Here is a 19528-nt window from a genome sequence, read left to right as displayed (position 1 = left end):
ATATAAGGCTATGATCAGAATTTTGGCAAAAGCGAGGGTGTCTATCTTATCGCAGAAAAAAAACAACATTTATTTACCTAAAGTTCCGTTCCCTACTTATGACACTGAAATCGGAAACAGTTTTCAAATTGGTTGATTTGGTATAGAATGACCCAGTGATGTTAGTTCGCAACCACAAATACGTAGTCTCGGAGGCATTTGGTGGCTGTAAATCAATCAAGAAAGTAACGAGCGTAAAGTATTTATATATCTCGCGTTGATGGAGTTTAAAATTCTCTAGTTTAAACAGAGAGGCTATAAACTGTAGGGAGCGGGTGTAACACGCGCTTGTCCAGAGCCGTGGTTGGATCGAAGCCGAAGCGTTGACATTAGCAGGTGTTCAACGTAGGAAAATAACGAGCGACCACTAGACGTAAGCAAGGAATTTCTGGCAGGAACTCTGGTGTCTATTGTTGCTAGGACGCTGTGGGGTTTGATTGACCTTGATTCTGAGATGCCTTTTATTGGTTGTTCCTGTTCCAGGAGTTTGATGGCATCGTTACGATTTCGCAATTGGAAACATTTCTCGAATATCAGTCTAGCATCTGAGAACACTACTGTAATGATAACATGCGTAAGGGTTCAAGGATATGTGGTCTCAAGTTACGCCGTAGAGGTGATGTGATCAGCACCAGTCTCCACGGTTGCCTCTGGAACCCACTGATGAAAGACTGAACTTCTGGTCTGAGGTACAGAGCTGGCTATGCAAGGATGCCCATAAATATCCTAAGAGCATCCATCTCAGGTATCGAACCTGTGCCTCTTGCCTGGCAGTTAAACGTTTTACCGACTGGACCAACACGTTTTGATACTAATAATAACAGATCGTAAAAATGAGGCGTGGTTCGGATGGACAATGAACATCAAGACACACAGAAGTTTCATTAGGACTACTACATAGGATTCCACATTTTCATGTTATCTTCTACACTAAGAATAGTCTCTTTATATCGTCAGAGATGTATATGCACACACACACACATACGCACGCACCAGTGGTGTTACCAAAGGGGAGTTGATGGGTGTTATAACCCCCGTCACCCCCATTTAGGCCAGCATTTCTAAAACAAATAACTTCAAATCCTGGAAAATATGGCAAAATGTATGACAGTCCTTTTGACCCCCTTTGAAAACCCTGGACACGCCACTGACACACATACATACAAACATCACAATAACATCATCTACCCCTTTCTCTGAACACGTTAGTGGGTCTGAAAGACCAAGATACATACCATGTGCTGCCCTCCAGGGGACTTATTTAATCTTGACTATAGACTTTCCTTTGTGTTTATTCGTTGTCTTTGAACCCACAAAGGACATGGATAAAGTGAAAGGAAAGAAAACCAAGAAACTGAACCGACGAAAGTGGTAGTTTGCATCACTAGTTGTGTAACATTGAATCATTAATCGTAATTTGAAGTTAATGAAGTTACTAAAATCTCGATTCCAGCGGTCATAAGGAGATATTTAGTTCTGTTTCTCTTTGTTTTTCTTTTTTTCTCTTTCCTTCTTCTGCTTTCACTTTATATATTTCTTTCGCTCTCCCTCTTACTTTTGTGTTGAGCTTCTCTTAGGTTTTCATTATCTTTTTCTTCATCTTTCCTGCTTCTCTTTCTCTATTTTCCTCGCTTCGCTTCTCCCCTTTTCTTGCTCATTCTATTTATTTTTCTTTCTCTCGCGGTTTCTTTCTCTTTTCTTCTCTTTCTTCCTCCATTCTTTCTCGCTTTATTTGTCTCGAATCGCTCATATTCTCCTCTTTTGTCATTCAGTCAGTCCATGTTTCTTCTTCTATCCCCCCTCTCTCAATCTACAGGGTGGTCCGAATGTCTTGTTATCCCCAAGTAGTTATCACAGTGGAAGTAGTTCAATTTGTTCTCAGCCTTCAGATGGCTGACACAAGTAACTATACTCGTATATAGTGGGAATGAATGGTGAGCAGGATGGATTTTATTTCAATTCATAATCATCATATTGTGGAAAACAGACGAGGAAAATGGTGATGGACACTTCGCATAACCATTTCTTTTGCCGTTGGGTGTACATGAACATGATGGTTGCCTCGGACTTTGCTTCTATATCTTGTTACATTGTATGTCGTTCTTTGTAACTCGTCTAATTGGAAACAGCATCATTTCTCTGCTAATTCCTTCGTCCGTTCATACAGAATCAAGGAACAGTGGATTTCTGAGAGAACAGGAAGTGTTTTTTTTTTTCTTCTTCTTTTGTAATAAGGCACCAAGAAGATGGTACGTGAGATGCCATCCACTCCCCCATTGTCTTGATTTTTTTCTGTGTAATCTCTGGCCATTGCACTCGGTCATTTCATAATTCATCACGCATCCGATGGAACACGAAACAATAGCAATCGTGGGAATATATGCACTTCAGGGAACTTTAACAAATCCTCCTCCAGAGCTGCAATTGCCTGTTGTGACCAGGCGATGAGGCGGTGTCGGTGTGCAAAGGAAGTTCGAGAATTACGACACATAATTAGAACACATAAAGAAATACCACACTTTTTATTCTTCTAATTACTGAGCACTTAAAAAAAACAGTAATAAGTTTTTCTCAACCTGTCGGCAAAAAGATTTTCTCCTGCGATCTAATGTAAACTTAAAATATTCGATTCTTCTACGTTGGAATATCTTAATAAGTAACTATGATGGCCGCCGTAGTATTGGAAGAGTGGTGTACAGTCACCAGCAATAAAAATGGGACACATGTATCCTGAAATACTTGTGTTCCCGCAAGGCGTTATGTGTATTGCCTAATTCTACGGCGGTGGCAGAAGTTGCAATTGAAATTTGCTATTAAAATCCACTTATTGCCGTACAGTTAGCCAACACACACAACGCCTTGCAGGGGAGCGAATGTTTCAGGACCTAGGTTTTGATTTGACTGATTGAGTTGGTGTTTTAAGTCCACATTATGCACAGTAAGGCTAATCGGGACTGGACCTACAGTTTAAAGTGAGATCCGAACCACTATGTGTCTCCACCGGTTATCGAACCCGGGGCCCCTTCATTGCAAGGCAATGACGCAACCACTGCGTTTTCATAATCTAAGTTTCCCAGTTTTATTGCTGGTGAGTGGAGTGGGATGCATAAATATTACCAATCAAATTATCCATCACTACGTTTATTCTACATTTGTTTTACTCAACGAAAGATTTAAGAGGTGAAACAAAACGTCATCTAATCTGCTGACAACTTATACACCAGCACACATAAAAATTAATTTCTTAAAAACACTGTAAATGTAAGATAAAAATTAGCTACTGAAAAAAGCGGTAGACAATTTGCTGAGCAATACGTATGCATCCCACTGTACATATTCACAAAATGATAACGCTTATTTTTCAACTTTAAAGCAAGATGTCTTCAAATCATACAGAGACTTACAAAATATTATTTCGCAGTGTGTGTTGGACCTAGGTAATTATACACAAAAGGAAGATCTGTTTTCCCCTACATGCAGTTCTATTGAATGCACATTCGTGCTGCACGAAGTGCAAGTTCCTATTAGAAAGGATGGGAGATACATCGATGCATTTCGTTAATCATGTGACACATGCGGTTCATTGTTCCGTGTATGAAACACAAGGAATGTTAAGCACGATATTTCAATTAGTGTTTAAGAACAAAAGTGCAACAACGGAAATTGAGCTTAGGGGAAAGGGGGAGGAGGCAACTGCCCCCCTTATCCCCCTAATTGCAGCCACTGATTGTTAATCCATTATCTACGACAGCGTCAATGATAATTAAGAAAGATATGCATCTGATTAAGTTCCGTCATTCAGTTTTCACAGCTAGAGAATTTTGAGGTTATCAGCTTTGTTTCATTAAATACATGTGACACTGGGTGTTTTGTCAAGTTCTCTCTCAGAATTTGCCGGCAGGAGAAATCATGGAAAACCAACTGAGAGCCTTGTTGCAGGCAATTTGATCTACATGAATTTGCATAATTGCTTGTTTTATGTCATTCTTCAGCCGATTAGATTAGCCCATACCGAGATTCGAGTCCAGAAACGTCGGTGGCCAAATCGTGTCCGTTAGTGGAGCACGCAACCCTTTCGGACACCGAGACTGTGGTGACGTCCTCGGACATTTTCGTTTCGGTGGATTCGAAAATGGATAAAGAATGTTCTGTTTGGCTCTGCTACAGCGCCTTGAATAACGTAGTGTGGAAAACGACCCAAGAAACTGGTTCCCCGAGACGATGACAAGTAGATGGCAGTGCGATCGACACAGCGGCTAATTTTGTTATGAAAGTAATGCGGCTTAGTTAGTTTTTGGAATATATTGTGTAGATTTGTTTCTCTAGAAAGGCGGTAAGTGAATTGATGGAAACAGTTATATTTGTGGAGTGATTTGCAGTCACGAAATGGCATTAATTTACACAGAAAAGTAACATAAATACATTTTATGTGCAACGCAACACGAGCATCAACATATCGCATGTGAGGCTGGACGTCAAACGTTGGATTGTGTACACAAGTTTATTTTTGTATACTAATAAAATTGAAATAGTGTCATGAAGGGGGAAAAATGTTTCGTGACGTACATATTATGAAGTCATTTTCCCGAAATGCAGATATTCGAAAGAATTTAATTTCATATTCCATGGAGTTGAAATAGCCGATTACGATGTACCTTGTCATCTCTATCAACAAATTGCTTTACATTCGTGTCGATTGGTAAGTAGAACTTTGGTGTTAAGGACTGTGCATTTTTACTCGTGACTTGGCTGTAAAATGTCTACCTTGTACTTGATGAAAATAAACCGCAAATTAATTAAATTAATTAATAATAAAATAAATTAATTAATTAATTAAAATAAACGAGTATTGTCTGTGTGAATTTCCATAAAAATAATATTTGTGACAATGACAATATTAATGAACCTTTCAGGATAATGCATACACAATACTAATTCTCGCAGCAATTGTCATGTTACGTGTTACAATCCATACCTATGTTTTCTTCCGTATTGTTAATAAAAAACTCAAGGACAGGTCATGATAGACGGTTCATAATATTCTTTAATATTTTCGCGACTACTGTACCAAATATCATAACAATTTTCTGATGCAAAGAAATGTTACAAAGAAAAGAATCAGACGTTGCAGCAAAAACCCCATTTACTTCCATTATAAGCAGTCGAGCGCTGTACCCCGGTGTCAACACCAGCGCCTCTAGCGGATTTCATTTTCGAGTGGAACCAGGGAGAGAGAGCAAAACCATGCCGTTTTCCTCACTACGTTATTCTAGGCGCTGTAGCTCTGCTTAGCGTCAATGGTCATGTCTAGGGAGCGGAAGTTGATGAAATGTCATCTTTTTTTCTGACATCTCGGACACGATGCCCATTAGATACACACAAAATTACACTTCGTCCAGAACCCAAAAAAGGTAATTATAAAGTGCATTTTTTGGCATTTTTGCAAATTTTCAGGTTTTAGGTAATTTTCTCCGATTTTCGGCATTTTTCAGTCATTTTTCGCAATATTTGGTGTATTGTTTCGTCATATTTTGTCACTTCTTTCATTTTGGTAATATTCTTGATTCAGTGTATACGACTTTTTCATTAAATTGTTCTAAAATTATTTGGTTGTTACTATTGGAAATCCTCGTTGATATTTTAATTGAATGTGCATGTGCTTTCATTTGGTGCCTTTTTTTATTATTGAAAGCAAGATTGCATTTTGTTTAATTTCCTTTTCATTTCAATTTCTAACCTGATACAAATTGAATGGTCATTTTTTCCCATTTTTTAGGACATTCTATAGGTCATATGTCTATATTTTTAGGTCATCAACTTCCGCTCCCTAGTCATGTCCATGTTTACAAGGATTCTCTTTCTCTATATCTCTTTCACTCTTTTTATATTTTTCCCTCTCGCTCTATTTTCATCAATTTCTTTTTATCTTTCTTTTCCCTTCTCTCTTCAGCTCTCTCTCTCGCTCTCTCTCTCTCCTCTTGTTTTATCTGTGTCGCCTTTTCTCATTCTTCTTCCTTCTCTCTCTCTCTCTCACTCCATGTTTTTGTCCTCTACCTCTTTGTCTTGCTTTTCTCTTTCTTCTTCCAATTATCATCTACCTTTTTTCTCTTCTCCCATCCTTTTCTTGTTATCTCTCTCCCTTTCGCTCTATACTTCCACCTTTTTCTCTCCCTCTTTCCTAGCACATGTTTCTTCTACGGTCTTCTTCTTTTTATTTATTTTTCTTCTTCAATTTATCTTCTTGCCTTTTCTGTTTTCTCCTTTCGTTTTCGTCGTCGCTTGTAATCAAGAGGTCCCTGGTTCGATACCCGGTGGAGGCACATAATGGTTCGGATCCCACTTTAAACTGTAGGTCCAGTCCCGATTAGCCATACTATAAAGTGGACTTGAAACACAAATTCAATTCAATCAACTCATTTCGCTCTCTCCCTCTTTCTTCGTGCGTGTGCTTCTATAGGTCTGTCTATTGCACAATTACTTAGTCGTTATGTCAAAATTTCTACGCTATTTGGGCGTGCAAGCGTGATGAGTTAAGTCCGCTCTGTAGCGAGATCCTCTGAGGCACGTAAATGGATTGCTGTATAAATATTTTACTTTCGAATTATTTTGATTTTGAAAAAATAAGCAACAAATTCCCGAAATTATAATAGTGTTCATGAAAAATTAGTTTCAGGGGAGTGCGTCCTGAGGTTTCCTTGCCATGATAACAAAAGGATGGGTCTAATGCAATGAAAAATGTGGGTCTGAATTACCGCACCCACCATGGATTAATCTATTACTCTTCGTGTTGTAAGCATAACCGTGACAGAGAGAATTCCTAAGAAGCTTTACTGCCATAAATGAACAAACGATACAAGAACCTAATTTTCTATTCAGTTTAGATTGCATAATCCGGCGTAACATACCAGGATGGAGGGAGGAAGTACTTGTCCTCACTACCCTTTCTTGCAATTTACTATCCTCTTTATGCGAGATAAAGCTGAGATGTTCCTGGAAGTGCCTTTGATGCCCCTCTCGCGTAATCCATTTCATGGCTTGTTTTATGAGGGGAAATGTTTTCCCATATAAAGTGTTCTGGAGCGACAAGTCTTTTCGCTTTGGCTAGTGCTTTCTTTGCTACAACAGAGCGCGCGCGCACACACACACACACACATGCATGCTTATATCTGGTCTGTGTTGCGAGCTTCTTCATGATATAAAAGTAGTTAACGCTATTGCATTTTAATCAAGAGGTCCCTGATCAGGACGTATTTAGAGAGGGGGTCCGAACCCCACCTGCCCGAATGAATTACTGAGTCCAAAATTGAATAAGCATAGTATTTGTTTACTATTTGTAATACCATTTTGATATATTATTTCCGCAAAACTTGCGTACCACTACTACTAATACACGTAATACACATAAAAATAACCACCAGTAGCTTTAGTTATCAGGGGCATTCCACGAAAAGTTGTCCTACTTCATGTAAATAACAAAATAAATTATTCTGAAAATTATTAGTGTTTTTAATTGCATTAGCGTATAAATGTTTGTGAATGCATATAATTTGCATATTTCACCAACAAATATTATTGGCATCTATAGCCTATATGCTGCACAGAGAAATAAAGTCAAATTTTGCTACATTTTTAAAGAGTCACGCAACACATTTTCGTTAACGCTTTTCATGCATTCAGCCTATGTCAACATAATCGAAGTTTTGTTTTTCATTTGTTAGAAGACATCACAAAGTACTTCATAATTCTCTAAAATTAGTTCATTATGAATATTCATTCAATCTCATGTCTAGAACCTTACATTTTGTGTTCAATAAATAATGCATTTTAAAAATTTTGACATTAATTTCTTTGGTAGGACAGTTGTTTTTATCCAAATTTGAATTATCTTAACTAGACAGAAGCTACGTATATAATGAGTAAATGCTGTTATATCTATTATTATAACATCTTTTCACCTGTTCATGTAAAATAATAACAAATCTATTTCAATACTTTTAATGGACATATTATTGTATTAGATGATTAAGATCTCTTTACCAGAAATCATGAGTACTTTCAAGCACCTCATTATTATCTGAATCTCACTTTTAACTCGGACAACTAACGCTTTGTAAATCTTCGACCTTAAATATATTTGTTCTGTGCTATATTGAGATTTGGTGTTACATGACAATGTTTGCATATTCATAAAATGCTGTAATTATGAGACTTTTCCTTATTTGCGTAGTCACGAAAACTTGCACTGAGATGAGCACTTTGTTGCCATCGGAGTCTTAATTTCTACACTAGAGTTACAAACGGTTATACATATGAGGCATAACGAGAGCATGGATGCATTCGTCGGTTATCTCGTAGACTTGTCACGCCACGGTACGAAACGTGAAACCCTGGCGAACTATTTCCGCAAGTGTTCTTCAGTGTTATAATTAATGTAATACAACACATCAGTTATCAGTGCACGCTAAATTTGACAGAAACAGATACTACTTATGTCCGACAGCCGCCTTGGTGCCCCAAGAACTTTCATTCTTGCATCTATTTCGTCTAGACCGCAAGCTGTAGCTCAGAAGGTTCCTGTTACCGCTCCCGCCACTCGGCGGTCTGTCGTCTGCAGGAAGACTTTGCAAGCCATCACGTGAGTGATTCCGCCAGTAAGAGGATCGCTGGGGACGACACGGGCTCAGATGGCGAAAGCAAATGAATGGCTTATTGCAGAAAGGGATCTGAGTCACTTTTGCACAATTCTGAGAAAAACAATGAAAAATCGTATAATATTAATAGTGTAAGAAAGAAATGTGCCGTTGTTGGCTCAAATATTCAACATAATGAATAGTTAATTTTGCAACCCTCAATGCACCCCCCTGCAGTATGCTGCTAGACACAGTGGAGATGAAAAAATTAACTCCGATACCTCAAAAATGTGACTCAGGTCCCTTTCTGCAATAAGCCATTCAAATGAATTTGCCTTCTGACTGATTGATTTTGTTTATTTTACTTCGCTTTTCTGCCACATTTGGCTAATAGCGACGACGAGGATGAGTGAAGATATGATGAAATTGATAAAGGGACACTCGCAAAGAACACCCTTACCCAGGTCGGGATTCGAACCCGGAACCTCCTGGCGTCGTAACGCGCTGTGCTAACCACTCCGTCACGGAGGCCGGCGAATTTGCCTTCAAATCGCATCAATAGCTCACTCATAATATTTGCTTCCTTTACCTGGGAAAATATTACGCAACACATTTGGTAAGAAATACCAAAATTAATGAATTAATTTTGTTACACGTTATCTGAAGAACAGAGTTATAGAACTGTAGTTTCTCATTTCAAAACGTAACTTGTTACGCGCTCGCTTCTTCCAAAACGCTAAGGTTACGTACCGGGAGAAATGTAATTCCATCAGTAAATGTGAATCCAGGATCTCTTCCTGGGACGATGGATTTCCCGTACGACAGCTCACCGCACCTCAGTCAGCCGTAAGCGGCCGCGACGGATGGATTGTACCGGTCACGGATTCCTTCACATAAATTTCTTCCGTCACTAGGCGGAATAACAGCGGTGCGTTCATCGCTATTTATCTCTCGTACGCATCTTGGTTTCCCGCCCCGCATATCTAATAGCCACTGCCATTTCATGTACGAAATCGCCCCTTTTGTAGGCCGTATCTTGTTCGCATTTCTATTTCGAAAGTTATTATTTCTAAATTAACGAGATTTATCTTTACTTTTTTTTAAAATACTAAATACTTTCACAGTTACCTCCTCGTGTAGTATGCTTCATGCGAGAATTACAACACGGATGATTTTTCCCTTATGCCCATTAGAAAATTAACATTAATATTCATTAAATTATAAATAACCTCATATTTTTTAAACATAAAACCGAATGAGCTTATAAATGAGAAAGAGTTGGAAAAAGTGAACTGTGGAAGTATTTGGCGCTCTATAAAATCAGTACTATTTTCAATTTTTAAAAAAAAAATTACCGATGTCACATCACCCCCACTCACGACCGGATCAGGAAAGTGTGGGGCGTTAAGGATTTTTCTCCTTATATCAAACACAGGAATGCCAACATATCCAGTGATGTTTGTATTGATTGTCATTACAAAAAATAGTACGCGTGAATATTGTTGTTTTTTGCCAAATATGAAATGAGAGGAGTGGAAGTGATACTTTTTACAAAACTTTTGCACAGGATAAAAGCAAAGTAAAGTACGTGCTTAGCACCACGCCATGAAGGCGTATAGGGGGTGTGGGGGTAACGCCACTAGAGTTCCCGAGTTCCGGCCTGGGCTTGGTGTTGTTTGTGAGTGTCTCTTCATCAATTTCATTACATCATCACTCATCCTCATCGTCGCGATTAGACAAAATTTTCAGATAAGATAGCAAAAATACAAACACAAGAACACGCAACATTACAGAAATAGCTGTATTGCGAGAAAAATGTTTGTACCCGAAGCATATAATTTCAGAACACGTAAGACATAAATGTATATAATCTTCGACAATCATCCTGGGCATATCACAGTTTCTTGGTTCAACAGTAATAAACAAAATTATAGTTTGCGAAAAAACAACAACAGAAAAACATAATAGTATTCATGTTCAAGTACAGAGGTTTACTTTGAATTTTACACCGAGCTCTGCTGCTGGTAGGTGCTGCTACAATTCACCAAACGCCCATTGAAGATCAGGTGAATGATAGAAAGCAGTCTTTGCAACTTGTAACCCAGTTACTTTTTAAAAAAATTAAATGCCGTAAATAGTTACTTTTCGAAATTAGTAACTGCTAAATTTTGCAAGTAACTAGTCACCAAATGTAATTACTTTTATGCAGTAATAATTTTTCTTTACATTTTGGCTTGGAAGAGAATTTTCTGTAGTATGATGTTTGAGTACCCTGTTGACAACCCCAGTCGTTTTACATTAATAGCAGGGTGGTAGTTGTTTGTTACATAAAATAATTTTTGGCTTCGCGTATAAATTATCAAAATCACCAATTCGCTCATTAGATGGGGAGATATGGTTCAAGTTCATTCATGAAATCTGCTTTTCATTATCAAAACAATTGGCGGCGAACCATGGTTCGCGTGGACCTCAGCTTCAAGGTGAGGTAAGCGTCACCGTGCTCCAGTCGTGTCGGGTGTGAAAAAACGGGACTCTCACCACTACGCTTGCCTTCACCTGCCGGGGAGCTTAAACAAGTCCCAGACGCATGGCACGTTGACAGTAAATGAAGCAGCAGAGCTCGGTGACGCTTACCTCACCTCGAAGCTGAGGCCCACACGATTCGCGCGGACCATAGCTTTAAGGTGAAGTAAGCGTCGTTGCGCTTTAGTCGCGTTTGGTATGAAAGAAAACGAACTTGGCAATGACCTTGGCGTCTATCGCAGAGAAATATTGTGACCCCTCCCCGTTGAAAGATCGACCCTGACGTTTGGCAAATCTTGCGATGACTACGTAAAAATGTCACGCATCGCCACTGGAAATCAAACTGAAGTATCTTTTATTCTTTCCTTCATTATGATCATACAGAAACAATACAAATTCTACAAATAAAATACAGTGCAAGAAGATAGATTATAATCGGTTCTATATTTTATTTCATCACTCTTTTTAGGAAAGTTTAAAAAAAGACCTACTCCCTTCGTCATGTGTACGCTACTGATTAAATGCAAGATATACTAATTGCTGATATAAATTCATGTACCTGATTGCTCGTAAAAAGGAGAGGCAAGAACCTTCTCTCTTCATATTTCTATACAGCAACAGGGTGGCGGACGTAAAGCGCCAAAAATATTTGAAAAAAGGCCAAAACTCCAACTAAAGGCAGGGCAACGGAAGTTGTCGAATTTCGATGTACTGATACACCGACAAGTTAATGGAATGGAGTAATGCTACCTAATCGTGATGTTGCTGTCCAGCATGACTAATTTACACATTTCTCTACAACTATAAACAATATATATAACAAAGAACAACTTTTTTCTTATTTTGCATTAATATTTCGAACGAGCGAGAAGACGCATGAAAAGGTATTCACTCCGAACGTATTTTGGGAGATTTGTAGGAAAATACAGACGATGTGGACAAAGACCAATCCTGCGAGATAGCATCGTCTGTTCGTCCTTTGTGCCTTGATGATTTTATCCGTTCTGTTTTCTTACTTCACTGCGATATCTCCTTGTTTACCATCACCTCATGTTTGATGTTACTGTTACTGTTCCTCAAAGAAACTCCTTGTTTTCTTCTCATCTACTTCCCCTACAACGTAGGGTAGAATTGGCAAAGTATTATTTCTAGGCGATCCTGCAAATGCAGTTCAGGATTCAGGCGTAGTCTGACGGATAATTCATGCATCCTTTCAAGCGTAGACAGAATACAACGACTTGTCGATCCTAGCGTCATCATTCGGTTGGATTTTTAAGGAACTTTTCTTTTTCCTCATCTGTCTACGGAAGAAGGAATGAACTTCGAAAGACAAATACCGCTCCAAAACCCTGACTTGGGTAGTTTACTAATTTAAAAAAAGGTAACGTGTTACAGTTACCATATATATAAAATCACAAGCGTAAGTAGCGGAAGGCATCCTGTTCGGTGGCCAGGCGCGTTAAGTTTTCGACTTTCGATGTCGCCACTAGAGTTCCCGAGTTCGAGTTTCGGCCTGGGCTTGGTGTTGTTTGTGAGTGTCTCTTCATCAATTTCATTACATCATCACTCATCCTCATCGTCGCGATTAGACAAAATTTTCAGATAAGATAGCAAAAATACAAACACAAGAACACGCAACATTACAGAAATAGCTGTATTGCGAGAAAGAATGTTGTTTTTTTTCTTAAAATTGAAAATAGTACTGATTTTATAGAGCGCCAAATACTTCCACAGTTCACTTTTTCCAACTCTTTCTCATTTATAAGCTCATTCGGTGACCTATTTTTGCCTCAGCGCCCGAGACCCCTCCCCACCACGTAGATTTGACTCTGCAACTACCACCCTGCTATTAATGTAAAACGACTGGGGTTGTCAACAGGGTACTCAAACATCATACTACAGAAAAGATAATATCTTCTCTGTGATCATACTAATTATTTATGTTCTTTATTATTTCTAGCTGGTAGGTGACGCTTCTGTCGCACAAATGGTGCTGAGCCGAGGTGCAGCGGGACAGTTCTTGTCAGTAAACATCGCCTACGGTTTGGCTGCGATGCTCGGGGTGCTGCTCTCTGGTGGAGTTTCTGGTAAGTAGGTTCGACATATAAACATTATTGTCTTCTCTTCAGTAGCTCTCTCTCTCTCTCTCTCTCTCTCTCTCTCTCTCTCTCTCTCTCTCTGAGTCTGTGCGTGCATACGTGTGTGTTGATTTATTTATTTTACTTCGCTTTCCCGTTAACTTTTGGCTAATGACGAAGATAAGAATGAATTGCGATAGGATGAAATTGACGAGAACAATCACAAACACACACAGGCGGAACACAACCCAAGCCCCACAGAAGATTACACTGGCTGAGTGTCCTGACTTCAGAGCCTCATTAGTTTTGAAAGAATGCAGTCCAGGTTGTACTACGTGGAAGAAAGGTTGACATTACTGTCGTATGAAAATTTATGGATACCCGAGTTTGGACTCGAATTAATAATTTACCAGTAGACCTACGTAAAAACTAGTTACACTAAAATTTAGCTTATTCGATTTTGCGTTAAGCTATGGTAACCAATTTTTTTTCGAGTATGCCTTCGATTTTTTCTTATCGTCATGAAAACAAAAAAGTGCCGTTTATTTTTGGTGTTTTCCAAACGACCGCTCTTCTTGACATTCTATAAATACAGAACTTATTGATATTGTTGAAATTTAACTAAGTGCATGTAGAAATGTCTTAAACACAATTATTAGTTTTCAGATTTTTTAAAAAAAAATCGGCCAAAACAAAGTTTATCTACAACAACGGGGGGGGGGGAGAGGGTTCGTCGTGCTGACCATACGTCACCCCGCAACTGATTGGATGATCTCCCACTTCGGGTGAGTGAGAGATGAGGCCGGCAGTCGGTAGGTAGGCCCGTCAATGGGCTGTCACGCTGCGGGTTATTATTATTATAAATGTCATGGAAATATTACGTTTTGGATGTGAGATTTTGAATCTTAAGTTTCTCGTTATGCATAATACTAAAAGTTTTTAGCATTTTAATTTTTTTGTGCTTATTATCGTGCCTTTCTACAATTTTTGTGCCTGCTTATTTGATCAATTTTTAGTGCCTAGTATTACGGCCTCTAATAATAATAGAAGTGGAACTGTTGTGGATAATATTAAACACTAAAAAATAAATATTATGAGTATTTTTAAAAATGTATATTTTATGTGCAATGCTCAGTACATCGTCGGAAATTCTCGAGATAGGCTGGGTTCAGTTTGTTAAGAAAACCGTGAAAATGCTTGGAAGAGAGATCCTTCACTGGGCAAAGGGTAAATTTCAACCCCCACGTCACCGTTGCCCTGGTTACGGGCGCTCGTCAAACAATGTCGAAACAGGTTTGTTTTTCCTTCGAGTGCGAGACCTGCCTCCAACCTATCACCCGCAGTCATCAAATGCTCGAGAATCAGACTCATGTTTGTGGAGAGATTGTTCGGCGTGCGTGTTTCTGTCCGATCCAGCCATAACAGTGTCACCGGGAATGAATGACTAGCAATATGGACAGAATTTCGATGGTGGGTTAGAGTTCCATTTGCCCACTTCAATCAGATTGAGGTCAAGGTCACCTGCAGGAAAGGGTCAGTGGATCGCTGCAAAAGTTCACAGTTTTTAAACATTCTCGTTATTAAATGTCTCTAGACTGTTCCTGTATGATATAAAGCTCTTTCCTTAAGCTCTAATAAAAAAAAATCAATGAATTTTCGTGCATTAGAGGTGGACAAAAGAGCTTAGAAGGGAAATAGATGATAAAGGGAAATTTTATTCATTGAATTGCTGATCGATAATATTAAAAGTGGTGAAGGCTACTTGCGACATGCACAAGGGAAATAGGTACGGCACCGAAGCGACAAGCGACACGTGTCGCTCGAGAATTTCACCAATCGAACGCAGGCTTGTGCGGGCCTGTCATGTCGGTATACGGTGTGAAACGGCCCTGTTGCTTGGCTCGTTTCCAAGCGACGTGCGTTGCGTGTAGCTTGTCGTTCCGGTCTGAAATCTCCCTAAAGAGTCAATAAACTGAAGAAAAGAAGCTACAGTTAGGAAAACGTATGTATTAGACCCGCTTTAGCATTTTCTTTACAGCAGACAATACTTTGCACAGCATTTCATTAAATGTTTCCGGTTAGCATTTGCGAAATTGATGCAAAAACGTGCAGAAAACATTAGATAATATATACAGCATGAAATGCATATCAAGTTACAAGGTCTAATTTAATAACTAATAAATTTAAAGAGAAAGAGATGAAATTTGAGAGAGGGAATGGTAATGTAATTAACAACATCAGTGGCGCAGGAACGTTTTCAATTTGTGGGGGTACACAATTTGAGTTACACACATACGTGCGCGCGCATATATATATATATATATATATATATATATATATATATATATATATGTGTGTGTGTGTGTGTGTGTGTGTGTGTGTGTGTGTGTGTGTGTGTGTGTGTGTGTGTGTGTGTGAGAGAGAGAGAGAGAGAGAGAGAGAGAGAGAGCAATCTAACATTGTGTTTTGGATAAAAAACGTACTCCCTCTGTCCCATAATTATTGTCCGGTATGCCAAAATGGTAACTTTTTATTTAGGTTCTTTTGGATACTTGATCGGCCAATTTGTACTGATGCTTGAGTAATAACGTTGTATGATACATTCCCGTGTTTCATTTACTTCTTCTGTATACACCAATGTCACAGTTTGAATATCGTACAATTATTATGGGACAACAAACAAAAGTGTACCGGACAATAATTATTGGACAGAGGGAGTATTATACATAATTCAGTTAGAAAGTAAAGGTATGTTATACATTATTCATTTATTTTAACCTTTTGATTTACTTGTGTTTTGTATTATGTCCCACCCGTGACACCAAAAAACAATTAATTTCTCCCTTAACTCCACTAGAATATTCAAAGGTCAATTGCCTTCTATCTTTGTCTTAAATAATTTAGTTTTCATCATTTGACAGTTCACAGAAATTAAAATAAATTTCTTATTAAGTAAAGAGGCAGTGTTTCGCCTGTCCCACCACCCATGACACAAAATCGTTCACTAATAGCTATACATCTGGGAAAGTATTATAAGGGTAGTTAGTTATGTTTAATATACAGTGTTAAGTTTCATATTTCATTGCACAGAAAAATGTTGCTTAAATATCAGAAGAATAATTAGTTTAATATTAAAAATTTAGTCCGCATATTCCACCCCTGACAATGGAGTGCCCATGGGGGAGGCAATGGTAAATTCCATTTTAGAAGAGCGCATATGGATGTCCTGTTTTTCCTGAGAATTCACATACATCTTTTCGTATTTCTTTAAAAATGTATTCTTATTTTAGATACGTTTTTCTAATCGGGTTTTAAAAACATAATTCCGGAATAAATTAAACTCTTAACTTCTTTCTGAGCTTGTTTGAAATTTAATAAAAATGGAAAATCATAAGTTCGTAATGTGGAAGTTGCAAGCAAACGTACATCTATTCATTTTAATGTCTCGAAATCGTCGCTGCTCCATTTCAACTAGGAATGGTATCGAGATGAGGTCCCTCTCGTTGTTAATGTCTGTTCTCGATCTGGTGTTGGTCCCGACTCAAAACATTGCCAAAGTTTATTGTATGTCCGATTTATGTTTAGATGGGCTAATTGGCACTGGATCAGTATAAAGTTGATTGATTGATTGATTCAATTGTTGCTATAAGTGTACCCTATGCACAGATAGGCCAATCGGGACTGAACAGTTTAAAGTGGGCTCCGAACCACTCAACCGGGAAGTATCAAATGTCTCTACTGAGGATCGATCTGAGGACTCCTTGAGGGGTGAGAAGGCCCGTCATATCTTTTCGAGTCACTAAATAATTATAGCAATTGTATAAGAAATATATATGCACAGCGTGTCACAACATTACCTCTCAGAACATTTAGAGGCCATTAAAGCAAACATTTTTTCTCAATAACATTTTCCTGCTTGACGCCTCGTTTCAACGCTTCGAACCCTCGAAATGCGGAATTTTATCCTGAATGAAACCCGGCAGCACAGGCACACGATTTTAACTAATTGATTAACTTTGTAATTACGATAAACAACATATATGACTTATCTGTCAATAATCAGGTAGATATTCGATCCATAATCCGAGTGCGTTGGACGCGAATTCTTGTCTCCTTTAAATTTACAGATTTTTACTTCGGTTCATCTCGAGTTTTAAAGACCGCATCTCGGTTTCGTCATGAAATTTCGTCATTAGTAGACTGAGAGCACATCGAACGTGCCTCGGTACCATCTATATTTTCAACAAAATCTTTCTACGTGAGGTTTAACTATATTTTCCCAAACATCCTCGGACAAAGTTTGAAAACAATCAGTGAGCTATCTCAGAAAGTTTGAAGAAATAAGCTGCCGAATAATAAATAAGGCACATCGGTGGGAGTATTTTAATCTTTCATTTCATTACCTTACGTTTCCAGAAAATTAAACTATTTATTTGTAATGAATTTAGAGACGCATTTGGAGACACAATATAGAGTTTAGCCTAAAAAGGGTGGGTGGCCCTCATAACTGACATTTTCATTATTCCACGTTAAAAATTAGAGTTGGCTGTATAGTATCATAGAAATATATGCAATAATTCATCTGTTAAAATTACATGACATTTTAATATACGTACTTATTTATGCATAAAATGAGAGAAATATGAATTATATTTACAACGATGGAATATGAAAAGGCAAATAGCATTTCGTTTTGTTTGTTATTGATCGTTGCCGAAAATCGGCAAAGTATAACGACTTCCCGACGTCGGCGAATCGAATTAACATTTCAACATAATTATCTAGAACTTTCGTACAACCGTATCGTTAAATTTGTCAGAAATATGCAGAGATGTATTAATTGTTCAGTTTTGACCGTTGAACACTAGGACGGCTTTCCAATATTTAAAATTGTCCCCTTTTATTCTTTTACCTGTTAAAATGAGCTCCTAAAAAGCTCCTCATATTACTTGTTCTGAAATCAAATTTATTTCCTGAACTTTCTGTAAAAAAAATCAATTTTTAAAATTTACCGCGTAGTTTAAAAAATGTAACTAAAACTTTATAGTGGAAGTATTTACGTTTCTGAAAAATCAATTTTAAAAATTCGAAAGTGAAGGTCACTTTTGTACTCTTTTGAACTGTAGATTGTATCTCATATTCCAATCAGTTGTTTCTTTAGAAATGTGTAGAAATACTCCTCTTACACAAAGAGGCCTTTGATTTCCCTAAACTATGATCTCTATCTCATTTCATCGTATAACATACGTCTTTGTAAAAGTTTTCCCAGAATGTAGTTTAAGTACCACAATGTAGTACAATATGTTTACAGTGGTTTTAATGTTTTGGGAAAGGAAGATAATGTTAGCAAACAAAGCAATAGAAATTATGTTCTTTGAACAGCAGCACCTTGTTTCTGGCAAATTTTTTGAGGGGTACAAATCGATGTATGGAATTAGGGGAGTACTGTACTCTGCTTCAAGAGTTTGTAACCATGTACCCTCCAGTTCCTGCGCCACTGAGCGAGATATCTTTAAACGAACTGAAATTTTGTTTGTTTAAGTCCACCTTATGCACATTAAGGCTAACAGGGCCTGGACCTACAGTTTAAAGTGGGATCCGAACCACTTCCTCCGGGACAACTAAGCTGTATGCATTTTTTTGTAACATATGTATTGAGGTATTTCTGTCCATGAGCCAATGCACGGCGTTTGCAACTGAAACAACTACGGTAACATATTCTTCCATATACGTGTACTGCATGTGCGACAAAAGTATGTATTTAAGCAGCGCCAAAAACCGCTTCGTAGGAAGAAATGTTTTTGCTCTCGTTGAATAGTTTTAAAAATGCGAAGTGATACATTGTTTACATCGCACTCGGCCAAGGGCACCAGATCGAAATATTTGGGGGGGGGGGTAAGATGGTTAAAAAACAATATTTTATATATGTAAATACCGTATATACGTATATAATATCCGTTCCTCTACGTAAATTTTGGGGAAACAGAAAGTGCCTTGCTCCCCTGAAGTCAGCGCCTACGCACTCGGCCCTCATTACATCTGCAGCACTTGTAATGTAGAACTCGCTTCTGATTGGTTACGCTATGCAGGATGATATGAAAATAGGACCGGATTTATCTGTGAAATATGGAATGTGCTATGGCAACAAAATGCTATAATATGTCTTCACATTACATGATAGAATTTCACGATCATATTTAAATATTAAGAAAAATGCTTTCGTCTAAAGCAGGCCTTAAACAGTGCGCGAAGTAAACG

General features: G+C 38.1%; 1 protein-coding gene and 1 long non-coding RNA gene across 4 annotated transcripts in view; both read left to right on the top strand.

The window, feature by feature from the left end:
• Positions 1 to 19528, top strand: part of LOC145994638 (uncharacterized) — a 252339-nt gene that overhangs the window by 145909 nt on the left and 86902 nt on the right. The gene's annotated exons all lie outside the window — the stretch shown is intronic.
• LOC145994634 (aquaporin-10-like) overlaps positions 1 to 19528 on the top strand; it is a 65425-nt gene that overhangs the window by 24853 nt on the left and 21044 nt on the right. For all 3 annotated transcript variants that reach the window (XR_014442388.1, XM_083130723.1, XM_083130722.1), the window contains exon 2: positions 13153 to 13279. Coding sequence is in view for 2 of the 3 variants with exons in the window: in XM_083130723.1 (XP_082986849.1) it covers positions 13153 to 13279 (127 nt within the window). In the remaining variant the exon portion in view is untranslated. The remainder of the gene's footprint in view (positions 1 to 13152; positions 13280 to 19528) is intronic.

The sequence above is a fragment of the Lepisma saccharinum genome, chromosome 11, assembly GCF_977018435.1.
Source record: "Lepisma saccharinum chromosome 11, izLepSacc3.1, whole genome shotgun sequence".
Lineage (NCBI taxonomy): Eukaryota > Metazoa > Arthropoda > Insecta > Zygentoma > Lepismatidae > Lepisma > Lepisma saccharinum.
This window is presented reverse-complemented; position numbering and strand designations above follow the sequence as displayed.